The sequence below is a fragment of the Arachis hypogaea genome, chromosome 12 (assembly GCF_003086295.3).
Source record: "Arachis hypogaea cultivar Tifrunner chromosome 12, arahy.Tifrunner.gnm2.J5K5, whole genome shotgun sequence".
NCBI lineage: Eukaryota > Viridiplantae > Streptophyta > Magnoliopsida > Fabales > Fabaceae > Arachis > Arachis hypogaea.
The window spans coordinates 93,119,020-93,137,619 of NC_092047.1; the positions used below are offsets into that span (position 1 = coordinate 93,119,020).

Here is an 18,600-nt window from a genome sequence, read left to right on the forward strand (position 1 = left end):
AATTTTGATATATTTTATAATTAAATTTAATTAGATCATATTAAATTAAATTAGATTTTAAATTTTTAACATCCTAAATAAGTATTTTATAATTAAATAATAAATAAAATATAAATAAACACACTAAAATATAATTATAGTTAAATATAAATATTAAAATATTATTCAAATTTAAAACACTATATTTTTTTATGATTTTATTAAAGTATCAATTCAAAAATTATTAGTTAAATAATAAATATTTCTCAATTGATACTATCATTCATAACTAAAATTATAAATTATAAAATGTATAAATAATATTTGATCTCATCAATTATTAATAATTTAGCATTTTTTATATGAAAACAATAACAATTTATACAAAATTTTAACAAAGTTATTAGCACGAAAATTAATTTTATTTTTAAAAATTATTTTGTTAAAAATAATTAAATTTAATTTTAAAAAATTTATATTTAAATTTATGAAAAATCTTATATAATTTTTATAATAAGTTAGTATTTTATATTTAAAATTTTAACAATTAAAAAATAATAAAAATTAAATAAATTTATTTTTAGACCATATGTGTTATATTTTATTTTATTTTATTAATATAAGAATAAAAGATAGATAAATATTATTTGAAAGAAAAAAATAATTTTATAAATGGCATGTATCACGTGCCAGAAATTTTGTTATGGCTCTATTCTGAGCACAGTGCACCTGATTTATGCACGAATTTTTAAACGGCATGTATTTCGAGTACAAAGTACTCGGCTACTCGAGTTGTGCTATTTTATGATTTTGATGATTCATAATGTGTAAAATTTGTGCAAATGCGTAAATACACTATAAATTATTCATTTTTGTAAATATTACATTTAAATAATTTATATAAAAAATTCCAACAAAATTAGTGATGTAATAATTAATAACAAATACGACATAAATTTTTTTAGAATAAATTAAAAACATTTATTATACCTAAAAAAAATAAAATGACTTTAATAACTATTATTTATTTTTTTCAAAAAAATAACACCAAAATTTGTTAATAATATTATCAAAATTTTTTAATTTTGACATCAAAATTATGCTACAAAAATACAGAAATTTCTTTTTTAATGCTGTATTTTTTTTTTGGCTTATTATTCTTCTTTCTTTTTTGTTGTTCTTATTTCTTCTTTTAGGAATATTATTTTTTATATTAGACTTAAATGAATATATCTGTACTGTATTGCAATTTTATTTAGTTGAATGAAAATGTAAATTCACATCTATTAAATTGAATTCTTGCCAATAATAAAAATAGCACTGAATTTTGTTTAGAGTGACATTGGAATTTAAATACAATAATACAAAATATAAAAAGTAAATTATATACTAAAAAATTACATTGACTCTATTAAAATGAAATAAGATAGCACCGAATTGACACCAAAAATTCAGCAACACGACACAAAAAATATTGAATCTTTCTAAAAAAATATTACACATTTAATGAATTGAATCTTATCTCTTATATAAAATAACACATAAAAATCTAAAAATAACACCAAAATGTTCTTATTCAAACACCAAAATTTCTAACTAAATGATGTAATAAAATTAAGAACTTATGTTATGAATACTTGAGTTGCAAATTCTCAAATTTTAATAGAAAAGAGAGTAGGTGAAAAAATTCATAGATAACAACGAAATTAAGTAGAACAAGTACAAATTTCGAAAGAGAATCAACCATGATATTTTCGTATAAGAAGACGATGACGTATCTGAAATATAAAACAACACATAAATTTCTAAAGAGTAACACCGAAATGTCTTCACTCTAATACCGAAATATCTTTACTCTCACATTGAAATTTTCAACTAAATCATGTGATGTAATTAAAAATTTATTTCATGAAGACTTGAGTTGCAGATTTATAAATTTTAATAAAAAATAAATAAAAAGAAAAATTTATAGATAATACAGCGAAATCAATTAGAACAAGTACACAAATTTTAAAAAAATTAACAATATCATTTACATATAAGAAGACGACGACGATAAGGATAACAATGATGATGGAGGAGGAGGAAGAAAAAGAAGGAGGAAAAGAAATTCAAATGAAAAAAGAAAGAGGAGATAGAGGTGATGGTGGTGACAACGACGATAACAAATGAAAAGATGAGTAAAAAAGGAGAAAGAGAAGGAGAAGAGTAGCAGAGGTGTAAGGAGAAAGGAAGAGGGTGTGTTTGGCAAACGCGTTTCAAGAGAAGAAGCACGTTTAGCCTTCTTGAAAGCTTCAATTTTTGGTTTAGCAAATTTTTTATTCATGAACGCAGAAGTGATTTTGCTTTCAAAACCACGTTTACAAGAAGCTACAATTTTGAGCTTCTGCGTTTCACCAACGGACTTTTAGCCATCAATACTCCATCTTTATTTACTTTTTACTAACTTTATCCTTTATGCATGTTATTATATTATTTATAGAATTTTTATTATTTTTGTTTACATGAACTCTCTTTTTTTATTATTTATTATTTTTATTTTTTATTAATTATTATTTGATATTATACACTTTTATAATTGTAATTTTTTATATTATTTTTATTATCTTTTTATAATATGATTTATTGATTCTATTAGGTAAAGTAAATTAAACAAAAAATTAATTGTAAATAATAATAATAATAAAAAATTATAGCATACTAAAAAAGAGTACTAAGAGTACTAAAAATATACTATATAAAAAATATCTTAAATTTTTTTTTGATTTATTTCAATTACTACCAAGATAAATATTTAATTTTTTTATTATTCTTAGTACTCTCTAAAATTTATATTTTGTTAGTTTTAATTAAAAATATATTTTGCCAATTTTTATATATTATTTTTATTTTAGTGCATAAATATTAATTTTATTATAGAATTAATTAATAAGATCTATTCAATTATCTAAATTAAAATGATAAGATAATATACAAAAATTATTTAAATTGGTGTCTATTTTAGTAATTTTTTATCTAAAAGTGATTTTGAATAGAATAATCCAAACAATATTTATTTTACTATAATTCATTTTGATGCAAATATTTCCAAACATAAATCACTTTAACACAAACTTACTTTTTATCAAAATCAAGTTTGCAAAATCAATTTATTCAAACTCCCGTTTGTAAACTGTAATCCAAACACACACTTAGTTGGATTTTGTTAACTATTTTACTTGGTTGTAGAGTTTTATTCTTTTGAGTTATACACAAAATAAATTATAATAAAGGATATGAAATTTCTAAAGGAAAAAGCAAAAGATAAATCTTGAACAATATTTCAAATAAATATCGTAAATAATGTGAAATTTATTATATTTGAGAATGCCCTGCACTCTTTCTAACCCAATTGTATTGATTCTAATCGAGAAACACAATGTGATTATGCGTTCCCCTCTTTCCATAATTAAAATATAGTATGCCACTTAGTATTTGAATATTCACCAAACCATATGATACAATTAGGTTAGAAACGGAGCTTATTTGCAATATTTGTTGAACCAAACCCCAATGTTAAGGAAACTTTCAAAGTCAGATTGTGGCCTGTAAAACAAGTAAAATCAAACCAAACTATTGTCACAATCATATATTATTTATATATAATGACAACGTAAAATATTTTATACAGTTATTCAATTATATCCGTTTGTTTGTATGAGCATTTCTATAGTTGATGTAAAAAGTAATTATTTTTACCGACGTAAAATTACATAATTGAATGTACAGCATCAAAATGAAATTCTATATATTTTATACCAAGGGAGATGTTTAAGAAATAGATTTGTTTACCTTTCAATACCGTGAACATCATTGGGAAACAATATGACTTTAGCTTCTACTCCTTTCTCCCTTAAAGCCCGGGCATACTACACAGAAGATACAGTTATCAGTTTTCTTTCAAAGGGAATGGGGCAATGTTTCGTACGGCACCTTAAAAGAAAAAGGACTCTAATGCTTGGCTCGTAGAGGCCATAAAGATGATAAATAGTTAAATAGTTAAATACTTACTTGTAGTCCAGTCGAAATGGGAACTCGTAGATCTTGCGCACCTAATAGGAAAAGCGTCGGCGTTTTCACCTGCATATACAGACATCGTTAATACCGAACCCGTAATGCCAAAATTTACCTGCATGCGGTACTGAGGTATTATAAATAATTTTATAAAGAGTAAAGTATTTTTTTGTCAATGAGCATTTGCAATGTTTTCCGAAATTATCCTACAAGATTGAAATAAGCGGTGAGGTGTGGATGGGGCGACGACAATGGCGAGATGTTCCTGAGGTGAGGGGTTGGGGCGATGTGTGCAGTGATGGGGGGGTGAGGGGTTGACAGAGGTGGGGTCCTAGGGGTTGATGGTGATGCTGGAAAGAGTGTGGGGGTTTAGGACTTAGAAGTTTGGGTTAGAGTTTGAGGATTAGGACCATGGAATGTTGTTCTAATCAAGGACAAAGTCGAAAAAATAACTGTTAAAAAATTAATAATAGGAATAAAATTGAAACTTATTTCTAAAGTTAAAGGTAAAAAAAATCGAATTAAATGTTATGGATAATTTTAAAAAATTTTATAAACATTTAAGAACAAAAAGTACATTTTATTCTTTTATTCTTTTATAAAATATAGTAACTCCTCCTACTATGGTGGACTAACCTTTGAGAGATGTGAAATAGGAGACTTGCTATAAAATAGAGCCAGATCTTCTGCTGATGGCGCTTCCGTGAACCTATCTTTTCCCGAGGTTCCATAAGCCTCGACATAGCACCAATCAGGGATATCAGTTGTACCAACCATCAATGCAAGGTTACAGACTGGATTTCTGGCAGCTGCAGCAATAAACTTATCTGGTGCCTAAGCAATCACACACATATGATCAAACTCTGAATAATATTAAAACAAAAGGAGCAATAAACATGCATGATTGGGGCAGCCCAAATCCTTTGGCAGACAACATTTCTAAAACAAAATCTTAAATGGAGACCATGGTAATTTGATCATATGCACTTATTTTTGAGGTATGAACATAAAATTCAATATCATTCTCTTTTACATGATCTATAATTTGCTTCAATCATTTTCTACTATTGACAAGTTAATACTCTTAGCTTCATCTATAATTCTGCACTTTAACAAAGTCTGTTTGATTTAACTATTTCGCAAACCTTTATCGTGATATATATATATATATTGCAGAAGTAATATATGTATCAGAATTTCAGACCTGGCCAATCAAGTGGGTTGTCAGGAAGCCACCATGTGAACCACCGAGCACTGCAATCTTTGAAGGACTTGCAAGTCCCAAGCTAATGACATGATCAACGGCAGTGAGAACATCATTGACATCCTGGTCATTACAAACCAATATCAAGACCCAACCCGAACAAAAATATCGACATAATATAAAAATAACTGAACTTACTTTTAAAGTAGGGATGCAATCAGATAAGTCTTTTCCTTTTTCTTTTTGTTTCTTTTATAAAAACAATCAGATAATGCAACCAGCCTACTAATTTATAAATTAGGGGGAAAAGAAGTACCTGAGATCCAGCTTTGCCCGGAAGAGATTGTAAAGCTTCCTCGCCGAATCCTATGGAGCCTCTGAGAATTGTTATGCAATGAGAATATAAAAGAACTAATTCTAGACATTGTTCAACTATAATTGGAAGTCAAAGGGGATCATGTTGGCTATAAAGTTGAAGAAAGCTTGGATTTCTTGCAGTGCCTCAATACGTATATAATCTTAGTAATTATGTAATTGAGGCTTACATGCAACATAAGCTAATTGTATCCAATTTGGTAGAGGAGTCATTTGCAGACACATGCAAGGATTCCAAAAGAATACAATGGAACCCAATACATCAGATTTATGATGAACATAGAATTTCTGGCCTTAGCTAAATGCCTTGACACCAACGGAAAATCATTTACCTGTAATTTACAATCAACAAGCTATATCCAAGTGAAGAAAGGAAGGCAGAGGACTTTGAAAAACCCGATAACGAGACAGAGTGTGGTCCTCCATGAAGGATCACAATTAGAGGATCGCATGTGTCACTTTTCTTGGATTTTGATGTGACAAAAATAGCCTCAAAAGGTTTGTTTGCACCTGAAATTGAATTTAAAATGGTAATTGGAAAAGATACGAGTCAATTCCCCAAGAAAATTGAGTTTATTTTCATGTACAATCAAAGAGAGAGCAAATAACATGTGAAATACCTTGTAGATTTTTTTTAACATAGCCAATTTGGTTTAAATTCATTAGGTATGATCACAATCATCTAACCAGTGACTTCAACAATCACAAAATAACTACAATTTCAGTATTTTGTACTCTTGCAAGTTGCAAGTTTAGACATAGTGACATAACGGAACCACTCATAAACAAGAAAGCTACAGTTTTACTCAGGTGACTTGTTACTCATTTCTATTGTTTTTAATGATGATTTTATTTTATGGTAGTTTCTATCTCTGTCTCTATTACATTCCTTTTCATTGTGTGGTTAATTGGACCCCTTACAAAACTATTACATATAACATGCAGTGTGCGGCGCAAAATGCCATCGTTTACTCTATCATGATCATATATTGTTGTAACCAAAGAGAACCAAAGTGAGTCAAGCACCTTTTGTTAGGCTTTCAGAACCATCCTTAACCGGGATCTTCATTATACTGAACTCGAGAGAGGACAGCAAAGATGTAACCTGTAGCAGATCCCAGTGACACTCTTTTAGCATATAGGATATTTCTTTCACAAAAAATTTATCCATAAAAATTATTACAAAAAGAAAATTAACCAAAACCTTATCTGAGCATTTGAATATGGGATTTGATACATCTAACCAACTCCATTCACTATTACCAGTTTCTTTCTCCTTCTCAACAAGGGTTCCATACTTGAGCTGCGGAATATCTACAGGACTGCTAGAAACTGCATATAGTTGAACAAGTTAGAAAAAGGTGTAACATATCACTTCATTCCTGAAGGGCAGGTCCAAAACAAGATTGCGCTTAATGTTACCAGCAAGAATATTTTCCCCATCCAAGCTAAGGAGACTCCAGGAGAAATTTGAGTCGGCAGGGGTGATGCGTAATATCTCTCCACTGTATTTGATGAAAATGTATGATGTTAATCATACTCATTCACCTAAAGGATTGCATAAACTATACAAAGTAAATTCATACTGTTTTGGTTACCTCAACACATTGACAGAAATTAAGACTTGATTGCTGTGCCAGATAGATTGTATAATCATGGTGTAGCCATCGGAAAGCCATGGATCTCTAAGCATACTAAAACAGTAAAGCCCAGGGAAGCAGCCATCATCAGCAGACATCACAACTGGAATCTTTGAAATTGATAACCAAAATAAATAGATAAGTTTTTATTTCCCAAATGACAGCCAAAAAGCTAATGCTCATTCTTAATACAAGCAAAAATCATAAAGCTCAACAACAATCCTTGCATGTTAAATAAGCATAACAGGAATCTTACCACATCATAAACTTTTGCAGATTTGTACTGCTTCATGTCAGTATGCCAATCAAGTCTATGAAGTGAATTTGTAGCAGAGTGGGCTCCAGAGTCAACTGAACTTCTTGCTGATAAAAATACAAGAAATTTGCCATCTGGGCTGGTAGAACATTTTTAACATAGAGGAATCATAAGCATAGCAATCAAATTCACATACTCATTTCTAGTAATTCAGTGTTTTAGTTTTAGATGAACCGGTTACAAGCGACCGACCCCTGTAAATTTTACGAAATTCTAACTTGCTCCTCCAGCATATGAAACAAATAGAGCTAAAACAAACAAAGGTTCATCCTGATGTGTATTGGGATAGTAAGTACCGGCTTACCTGAACCGTGGAAAGAAGGCACTACTTATGGTTTCAGTAAGCTTGAGTGCCTGGATATCTTCGGTTGATCTACATGAGTACACCTTCATAATTCAGCTCGGTGTATGAAACAAAACGATAAATATTAACTTTCAAAATGAAATCCAATCTGAAGTGAAGTGACATACTGAATCTCAGCTTCATTAGCTTTTGAGTGAGGGTGTGGTGCTTTAACCGCATATAATGCACAAGGCCTGTTATAGCAGTACTTGATACCAAGCTTTCTTGTCTCAAATGACCATCCAACAAAAACCAAATACTTTTCTGAGCCTTCTTTGGTTGATGGAGCCCAAACAACTTGGCCAACACTCAAAGATTTGTCAATTCCTTTGACAGCTTGCACATCGCCACTGTATTATAAGTATTGCAGTTAGTACTATCATGGCACAATTTGACATGGAATTCAAACAAAAAAAACCCCGAAAATGTTAAATCATCAGAGTTAAGTCCAAAAGTGGTCCCTCTGATTGGCGGTGTGCACTAAAATAGTCTGTGAGATTCTTAATGAGTCACTTGAGGGCCGAGGGACTAACATAGTAGACTTACCAATATCAAGGACTAATTGATGCAATTGAGTTCTTGTGGACTATTTTAGTGTGCGGCACCAATTTGAGGGACTGTGTTGGGGCTTAACTCAAACTATCATTTTGGCACTCCAAAGATTCTAGTTCCAACATATTAGCTCCCGAGTGAAAGAAAAAGCAATTGTGACCCCCAAAGATCACAAAAGTGGTGAAGTTTGTCAAACTTGTGTGATATTTGTGGGCTATGAATGTTTCTTTAGGCTATCTTGTCGGAATTAGAATCTTTCTAATGCCAAAATAGTGGTTTACCCTGTTAATACGGAACCTGGTGATATCGATGACAAAAAGTGCCGGCTGCCTCTTTCCGGCATACGTTTCTCCCCAGTCCTCCTCCCATTCTCCCTGACCTTTCCATGTGCCACAATCCTTATCGTTGGAAGCACCTTTCTTATAGCCCTGATCATTGAAGGAGGGCTTTGCAGGAGCTGGCTCTTCAGCCACATACGCCACACGTGTTTCATCGGAGTTCCAAGAAATTCCCTCAAACCAGGCGTCAGTATAGACAGAGCCGTGAACTGATTGGGGGACTTGGAACTCTCGTTGGAGTTGCGAGGAGTTCCAAACCTCGAAGCGAGTAGCGCTTTCGTTGTTTTCGGGATTGCGAATGATAAGGAGCTTGGAAGCGGAAGGAGAAGGGATCATGGCGGAGACACCGGACATCTCGACAGGGAAGGGAGCCCAGTGAAAGGTGGGGGAGGTGCCGGTGTTGAGAATGGTGGAGGAGAGAATGAACTTCCTCTTCCTGTTAGCAACCAGGTTGGGCTGGCTTACGGCGAACATTGCTTGGGACTCGGAATCAGAGCCTGGCAGTTAGAGCCGTTAGAGGTAGTTAGGAAGTTAGTTGGAAAGAGAGATAAGAGAGTGTTAGTTAGTTAGCAGAGCTTACTAGGAGATTTGAGGAGGCATGCGGTGTCGATGGAGGGGATGGGGACAAACTCTCGGAGGAGGTTGGACTGAGAAGCGTAGTCTTGCTCAGTGGATTCGTCTAATCCGGAGGGAAATTCCGCGGCTTTCGGAGTCGCCATGGATCTTGCTGTGGATGCTGCTGCAGATGAAAGAAGAGATGAGGGAGATGGTGAAAGTTGAAAGGTATTAGCAAATGCGGCGCGTGCTACTGCGCACCGGATAAGTTGGGTGTGCCACTCAGTTGACGCAATATAATAATTCTTCCATCAGAGAGAACATCGATGCACCATCACCTTCCTTTTATTTTTTGTAACGTCCAAGGGAAAATCAGTAGAGACGAGGAATAGAAAATAATAAATAGGTCTCTATTTTAAAATATGATTTTAATTAGTTAAAGATTTATTTGTTTTTTATTTAAAAAATTAGAATTTTTAAAAAAAAAATTCTAAGTTTAACCAGTTAGAAAAAGATTTAGAAATTTGATAAAGGATAAACTATTAAAGTTGTCTTTGATTTTTTAAATAGATGGATAAAATAATGATAAAAGTAATTTAAAATATTATAAAATATAACAAAATAAATAAAAAAATATTAATTTTTTATAAATAGTAAATGATTTTTTATTTAACAAATTATTTATGTATTTAATCTAAAATTTTGTAAGAATATTTAAATAATTATTTAAAAAATATATAAAATAGTCAGATAAAAATTTGTTCTCTAGAATTTTTTATTTTTCTTGGTCAGTAATAAAAACAATAAAAAATTATTTACTTAACGTGAAATCACTAAATTTTAAAAATAAAAATATCTCATTTTTTTAATTATATTTATAAATAATCATATTAAAATTCAATTTTTAAAATATTTTTTAGAGAATATACATTTAAAGATGAATATTTTTATCATGTTTTACGACATTTTTAGTGAGAAATATTTTTATCAATGTGTTAAAAAATAGAGAAATAATTTTGGTAGTTTACTCTTTGATAAAATAGTCAGATTGTCAATTAATTTTCGTTTCTTGTAACATTTAATTAATTAATTTTAACAACAGTGACTTTTCTTTTCTTTTTTACAGTAACAAGTAACAATAATGTTATGTATGTCATAATATTGGATTATTTTGTCAAAACCTTCATAATTTTTGGAGCCATGAAGACTTTTTTCTTAGGGGTAATTTTATCAATTTGATTTTGAAGTGTTGCATGATAAGTTGGCAATCATGTTATGGTTTTTTTTTTTTTTTCCTTGTATATAGAAAACGAGACCAAATTCCAAAGGACCTTCTCTAGTTTATGTTAGTAATATAATATGTGATAGAGAAAGTCTAGGGCCAACAATTTTTGTGTTTTATGGCCAATACTTAATTATCAAAAGAAAAATAAGTGATCTCTTATTATTAGATGTAATTTCACACCATTAAAAATACTATTGATAATCAATTGATGATTATAAAATATAAAAATTACTGGTCCTCTAACACTCCTCTATATAATAAATTATGGATTTTAAGAACGTGTTATGTGACACTCTAACATTTTTCAATAGTTGAATAATATTCCAAAATAAGATTAATAATTTAACTTACAATTATACAATTTAAAAAGCTAAAATAATCACTTCAAAATCTCATGTACGATATTAATTAATCGATAAAAACGATCTCTATATTAAAATTAGTTATTAAAATTAATTATTAAATATATTAAAATATAAATATATATTAAAAATAAATTAAATTATATAAATATTTATATATAAATATATTGTTAGTTAATTTTAATATACCAATAATATTTGTGTCAAATTAGTTGTTATTTTTCAAAAAAAATGAAATAAAATACTGAAGAAACACAGTATTTCACTCTCTGAACAACCCAAAATAACGAGAAAGTGCAGTGGTAGCCAACCTGGCAGCGAATGAGACAGGAAGTGCTGAAGCTTGAAAGGTAGAACTGAAGGCACCCTTGTTCTTGTTCTTGTGCTTGAGATTGTTGTTCTTGGTGGAATGGAAACCATCTTGAGGAAAAGAGAAGCCATTATTTAAGATAGGGGCTTGTGACTGAAACTGAAGAAGCAGCTTCAAAAAGGTAGTTTTTCTAATGAAAAAATATGAAAGGGGTTGGATAAGGTGGTCTGCAGTGTCGGAAGGGTGGCGGCGGAGAAGGAAGAGGTAAGAGAAGGGATAAATGTTTCTATTATACACACTAGTCAGTGTGGAGCAGCTTACTCTCTAGTTTACATTACAAACTAAATTTAAGGAGAACGTTTTTCAATAATGCCGGATGATTGGGATGAAGAACCATTCTCGTCAGAACAAGCCCCCAAAAAATCCAATTCAAAATTGAGTTTATCTATTTTGGCCACATTTTAAATTTATAAATAAAAAAAGTTTATTTAACATATATCTTAAGTATATACTAGTGAATTGTCCCGTCAGATGCACACCCTATGGTAAGTTTAATGAAAACTATTCATTAGAGATAAGTATTGTTTTGGTCCTAACGTTGAGGGTCAGAATCAAAATCGTCTCCAACGTAATTTTTGATTTAGAACATTCTTAATATTTTTTTCGTATTAAAATTGTCCTTTTTAATAAAATTTTTAATTTTATTCTTAAACTACCCCTATTTTAATAAAAAAATTATAAAATTTTAAAAAAAATAAAAGAAAAGAACGCATTTTGGGGAGAGGAAACGTGTTTTTTTGGGGGGTGGGGGAAAGGAAACGCAAAGCGGGAAGGGGAGGAGGCCATTTCCTTCACCGCGGGTCTCTACCGTCGCTTCTTACCATCGCTGCCACCTTTGGGTCCTTCGCCACCGAGCACGAGGAGATCTGAGAAAGAGAGAGGGAGCACCGGTGGAGGGGAGGAGGCCGCTACTATAGCCACCACTACCATCGCGACACCTGCATCGTCGCCGGTCCGCCCACGAGCCGCCGCCAGAACCGTGAACAAAGAAATACGTCGCCGTCGTTCATGCATGCTTCTGCCACCGTCGGGAAGGGGAGCTCGACGCGAGGAGGGCGGCGCGCGAAGGAGAGAGATGAATCTGAGGCTGAGCTGGGTTCCTGCCACCGCCGATCTGCCTAGCCGCCGTCGCTCCGTTGCCCACGAGCTGCCGGTGGTTCTGCTTCGGCTTCCGCATCTGCTTCTTCTTCTACATCTGCTTCTTCTTCTTGCTTCGGCTTCTACTCCTTGCTTTGGCCTCTGCTTTCAGCTTTTGCTTGAGTTTTTGCTTTTGCTTCTTGTTGAATTTGTGTTTCTTCTTGTGTTGATTTGGCTTTGTGCTTGAGCATCTGCATCTGTTTCTACTTCGGTTTCTGCTTTCTGCTTCTGCTTGTGTTGATTTTTTCTGCTTTCTGCTTCTACTTATGTTGATTTAGTTGTTGAATTTGTTGAATTTGTATTGATTTGTTGAATTTTTTATCCTTGATTTGTTGAATTTATGTTGATTTCATTGATGTTGTTATTCTTGGTGGTGGTGGTGGTGGTGGTGGTGCTGCTACTGGTGGTGGTAGTGGTGGAGGTAAAGGTGCCGGTAGTGGTGGAGGGTATTTTTGTCCGAAAAAATTAAAAGGACGATTTTAATACGAAAAAAAAACGTTAAGGATGATTCTAAATCAAAAATTACGTTGGGGATGGTTTCGATTCTGACCCTCAACGTTAGGACCAAAACAATACTTATCCATATTCATTATCAAAGTGTTTTTATGTTAATAACATATGTATGAGTGTTCTATAATAAATTGGATTGTTTGGTGAGATTGACCACAATTTTAAGATTCTGACTTTTATCCTGTAGTTTTGACTTTCGTTGGCAGTTTCAATATCCTTTAGTAAGTTAAAAGATGAAGCTATTATTTAAAATTTAAAAAAAGGACAATGAAAAAAAATATAATCAAGCTAAAAAAAAGGACAATGAAAAAAAAGATAATCAAGCTAATTTGGTGATGGTGCTGAAAAAATTGTTTTGGTGTGGTAAAATAAATTGAAGGAGGGCAATATTTATAATGTGAACAACCATCATGACTTTTACAAAAAAAAATCAATAATAACGAGGAAGAACATAAATATAATCCTGATATACAATTAAGATGATTGGTTGAAAGAAAATCATGATAGATGATTGGAATTATGAGTAATGCTATTGTACACAAAAAAAATCAAGTAGAATGTACGAATTTAAGTGACACATATAACTAAATATGAAAACAAAAAATAATGATGTGAATAGTAAAGTAGATAAAGAATTGAGTACTATGTACTGTTATAGAGTAGTGAAAAAAAGAAAAAAAAATGTATGATTTAGAGAAAGGATAAACTATCGAGTGAAGTATAAATTTATTAAAATAAATTAGTATAAAATAAGTGCTAAAACATTGATTGAGCTATTTTATGTGTAAAATGAATGAGAATTCACTAAAATTAATCCGATATTTTGAAGTAACAACTAAATATATAATTGTGATCAATACTACAAAAATTGTATACGACATGAAAGTGTTAAATTGTGTTTAAGAATATAAATTTGAGTTATCACAGCAAGTTCAATATTAATAGATATATGGTTTGGGTGCATTGAGTTATAATAACTCGCTTTATGTTTAGGCATACAGAATGATATATGTATACAAATAGTTATGTATTTATTAAAGAAATCTGGTAGAAACATATTACGAGGATTATATAATTTTTTAATAGTATATAAATTATCGTTACATATGATATAAGAGATATTTTAAAGCCAGAGGTGATTAAACTGACTTGATTACATGAGTATGATATTTAATTCAAAATTTTATCAGTTAAAAAATTATCATATCGCTGCATAGAGTCATCTGATAATTAGAATGCATCAATTTTGTAGTAAAAACTTGAATACCATGTAAGAATACAACGAAAGCTATGTATAAAGCATTCGAGAAGAAAAATTAATAAAGAAACAGAAATTAATAAAGAAGAAAATAATGAGTATAATAATTAGACTACTTTATTCAAATAAATATATCCATTACATATATAATTAGAAAAAATAATGAGAAATAGCAATAAATTAACTGCATAATGAATAACCAAAAGGATCTATAGTATTTGATAGAAGAGAAAATCCTTACAAATACTAAATACTTAAAACTTCTAAATCCATTGATTTCTCATCATCAATAGGGACGTCAAATTTGACATTGCTCTCTTTGACTATGTCATGTTGAAGACAAAATCTGCACCATTCTCTGGTAAGAAAAACTTTTGATGATGTAGAACCCCTCCAATGAAGTCCCATTGTGAAAAAAGATCCAACTTTTTGACGTACATTGACATAAGAAATCTCATTTGATTTTGTATATTGTAAGCAAATTGAATATAAGAGAAAAAGAGGTTAAGACCTTTTGGTGAATTGAAAATAGATTCCCGACAACAACAATGAGGTTCTGACTTTTCTGCATGAACAGCTACATACCAAACAAAGACGCATATGCAAAACAACAATAATATTTCAAATATTACTAAAATTAGAAGATATACATTAGATCAAATAATAAGGAACATACACAACTCGTCATCGCAAAGCATTATGAATCCGTGATTGAAGTAGATTTCCTACAAAGCTTCGTGCCTCTGCCTAATAGTGGGGGTGTGTCTCAAGAGAGTGAACGGAGGAGACCAATAAGAACTAAAGAAGAAGAGAATAAGTGAATGGAGGAGAAAAAAATAATGGAGAGAATCTTTTTTTTTTTTATTTTGAGGAGGAAGAGAAAAAACTGGAAACAGAGAATGGAGAGATCTCCTTTTTTTAATTTTGAATTTGAATTTAAAATTACAAAATCTAAAATTTCAAGGAAGTATGTACATGTGAAGCAAGCTTAAAAATAGGATAGAAAAACTTTACACGGTCATGAGACGTGAAGTGTAATGAAAATGGTTTTATGTAGGAGTGGTATGATAATAAGGGTCATGATGAATGAAGAGTAAAAGCATTGATATCTTGATAAAAACTCAGAATGAACATAAAGGATGACACGTTGAAATTTCACTACAGGAATAATCTTCTTTTCAATGTATGTTATAGGATGATAAATTTATTATTAGTAAAAAATTTTAAATATTTTCATTTAATGAATACAAAATAAATACGTTCAATAAATTTTTTTTGAATTTATAAATTTAATATATATTCTTATAGTATAAGACAGATAAATTCATAAAGAAAATTTATTAAAAATATAAAAATTTAAATTTGTAATGTATTTATTTTGTATTTATTAAATAAAAATCTTTTAAATTTTTAATCAATTATAAATTTATCATACACCCTAAAAATATATATTAATTAAATCCTTAAAATTTTGAATTTAATTATTATTAAATTAAAATAATAGAAAATTTATTTATGATATAAATTATAAAATTAATGATGATTAAATTTTTATTTTTACATTTTATTAATTTTCTTATTTTGTTTGATTCTATTCCATTATTGTACAACTATTGTATAACCAAAAATTTCGAAATCCGATAAAAAAAAATTGTATAACCAATAAATAAAAAAATTATATTTATATTAATGACCCAAAAATATGTCTAAAGTTTAAATATTAAAAAGTTTGTACTTTAATTGTATAATGTTGTATAATAATAATTCTTCATCTAGTATTATTGTAACATTTTCTGCCTCCTATTTCATTAAGTAAACATGAAGTCATTATCTGTTTAAAAATAAATATCAAACTAAATTTAGGTGTCTTCCATCAGATGTTGGACTTGTTTTATTTTTTTAAAGAGGCCAAAGTCTAATTTTTGAAGATATTTCCTTCCATTCACTTATTAATATCCTAATCAGATTTTTTATATTTATTAAAAAAGTAAGAGAATATATAGAATGAGAGAGAAGAAAGAAAAAACAAAATTTTTAATTTTATGCATAACAGACATCTTTAAACATCAATTTTTCATTTATTTATCATTAAATTGGTTTAAAATTTGAATTACATATTTATTTTATCTAATTTTTTAAAGATGTTAATTTGAAATTTGTAATGGAAGAAATTTTTGTTGCATAGTAATTCTAAATTTTTGATAATTTTCATCTTTTTACTTCTCATTTATAAGATTTCGTGCTTTAGTATTTTGGCGAATAGTATACATAATTTGTGTTTGAATTCCGCTAGAAAGACAACGGAGTATCTTTACAATGTCTACAATGGACTGGTTATTTAGTCCAATATAAATTGAAAACGAAAATCAACCCATATTTTACCATAAGTTCAAAAATCCCATTTAGTTTTGTTTTAATTATAACCATATAATCTCTAATTCAAATTTTTTCTAATCCTTTATTTGTGCACCAACGGCAACCCTCCCACCCAACCTTCGAGGACCTCCCCTGACCATCCCACCGCAGCGGTACCGAGTGACCCTGCATCTCCATCGGCGTCGATCACACCTGCACTGCTCACCCTCCCGCGTGCGCCTCTTCTGTCGCCGGCAGCAGCCAGTTTGATCAGCCCCTGCTTTCCGTCACGGGTATTGCGTGGCATTCGTCGGAGGGTCTCATCGTCGACTGAGTTGCACATGGCAGGAGCCTGGGTCGCGGCTCGCCTTAGCGCAAGTACCGAGACCGGTGTGCGCGCCCTACGTCCGCCTGTGTCTTATGTCAGCCCGTTGAAGCTATTCTCGTTGAACGGGTCGACCTCTTGCTGTTACGGCCCCCAAACACCTTCCGTCGTTGACGATCTACCATAGGTTAGTGGATTAATTTCTTAATGTGATGATAATTGTTTCTCTCGCTACTAGTTGTACATGCAAATCTTGCTGAGGTGTCTGATTGTTCATATTGAAGAACTCCATTGTTGCAATTTCACTGGATTGGAATGTGTTGTATAAGTTGTTGTTGTAGATGGTTGCAATTAATTTAATCTTAGCGTGAGAAGTTTTGCAAAAGTTTGGTTTAAATAGAATAGTAATTTTCGCGCGCTGTGTGGACCTTTGCATGCAACGTCACGTAAATTAGTTGACTATTGTCGATCTTTAGTTGACACTACTCAGATGGTTACTTTAGCATGTTCCCGGATGGATGGTTTCCATTCTAGGGACTGATTTTCAGGTTTTACTAAGTTTTTAGGTTGTTTGACTCAGGTGCTATTTGACATGTTTCTTTTGTTAAGCAACTAAACTTTGTATCCAAGTCCTTTTAAAGATTCGTTATGGTAAAGTAAATGTATATATGGTCCTCAATTCGAGCTATGTACTCAATAAGTCAATCAGTTAAAAATAAGTTTGCTTTTGTCTTTGATGATAATTCAATATAATCATGTTTCCTTAATATTAGATATATGATTTCTTTTGTCTTTGTTGATAATTCATTGTAAACATGATGAGATACCGTACACTTCGGATGGTTACTTTACCAAGCATTTGGATAGTTGGTTTTCATCATAGTAACTGCTAGTTAGATTTTATTATATTGATAGCTTGTTTGAATCAGGTGATGTTTGATGGGTGTCTTATTTTTAAGTAAGCAAATGTATATAGGGTTCACAAAGCGGGCTTCAGACTCAAATATTCATTCCTGAATTTACATGAAACAAATGGTTACTTTAATATATATAAAAAGGATGGTTGATTTTCACTATAGAAATTGTTGTTTGGGGTTGCCATATTGTTGCATTGTTTGAATCTAGTTTACCTTACTAATTGTTTTGTTTATAATTGGTTGAGTCGGTCTCTGAGATCCCTTAAATACTTGCTTAAGAGATCCTTTGTCTACATGGGTGTTATCTTGGAATGCAAACCCGTTTCTTTTTCATGGCAAACAAGATGTTGGACTGTTGCTGGATTTAATATTTGCTTACAGTTGCTGGGTTTTATATTTGATTACTTGTTGTTACTATAGTAGTGCTCTACAATGGTCTTAATGTTGATGGTAACAACATGTTGCGGCTGTGGTCCTCCCTTTAATCATTTAATTATTTTTTATGAAATTGGTTGTGACTGTTATGTGAGTCGATGATGGTCTCGTATTTCCATGATTGATTTAGTTGAGTTTTTTTGTTTAGAAACATATTCAAACTTGCAACTGTGAACTGGTGTTCAGTGTTTAGTTTGCACGCGTGAGGTGTTTATTGATTGTTTCCGGTTTTTTCTAATGACGTTGGATAGGGTCAAAAGTAGAATTCGGAATGTTTATAAAGTATAAATG

General features: G+C 31.0%; 1 protein-coding gene across 1 annotated transcript; it reads right to left on the reverse strand.

Moving 5' to 3' along the window:
- Positions 1-3,283: 3,283 nt before the first annotated feature.
- On the reverse strand, positions 3,284-11,749 carry LOC112727726 (acylamino-acid-releasing enzyme). Its single transcript, XM_025777608.3, has 17 exons — positions 11,314-11,749; positions 9,381-9,539; positions 8,760-9,297; positions 8,039-8,260; positions 7,872-7,940; positions 7,508-7,646; positions 7,210-7,361; positions 7,034-7,116; positions 6,816-6,943; positions 6,638-6,716; positions 5,944-6,121; positions 5,553-5,613; positions 5,237-5,359; positions 4,669-4,866; positions 4,030-4,098; positions 3,811-3,887; positions 3,284-3,564 (listed from the first exon to the last, which is right to left on the reverse strand). Exons 1-17 carry the CDS (start codon positions 11,441-11,443, stop codon positions 3,501-3,503), a joined length of 2,469 nt encoding a protein of 822 aa, XP_025633393.1. The 5' UTR covers positions 11,444-11,749; the 3' UTR covers positions 3,284-3,500.
- Positions 11,750-18,600: the final 6,851 nt, after the last annotated feature.

Bases quoted from the DNA above. Each gene is read 5' to 3' on its own strand.
- LOC112727726 (XM_025777608.3), bottom strand. From the start codon at position 11,443: ATGGCTTCTCTTTTCCTCAAGATGGTTTCCATTCCACCAAGAACAACA. The intron at 7,941-8,038 runs GTATGTCACTTC...GTACTCATGTAG, and splicing joins GCTAATGAAGCTGAGATTCA to ATCAACCGAAGATATCCAGG. The intron at 3,888-4,029 runs GTAAGTATTTAA...TCTTCTGTGTAG, and splicing joins CCATTTCGACTGGACTACAA to TATGCCCGGGCTTTAAGGGA.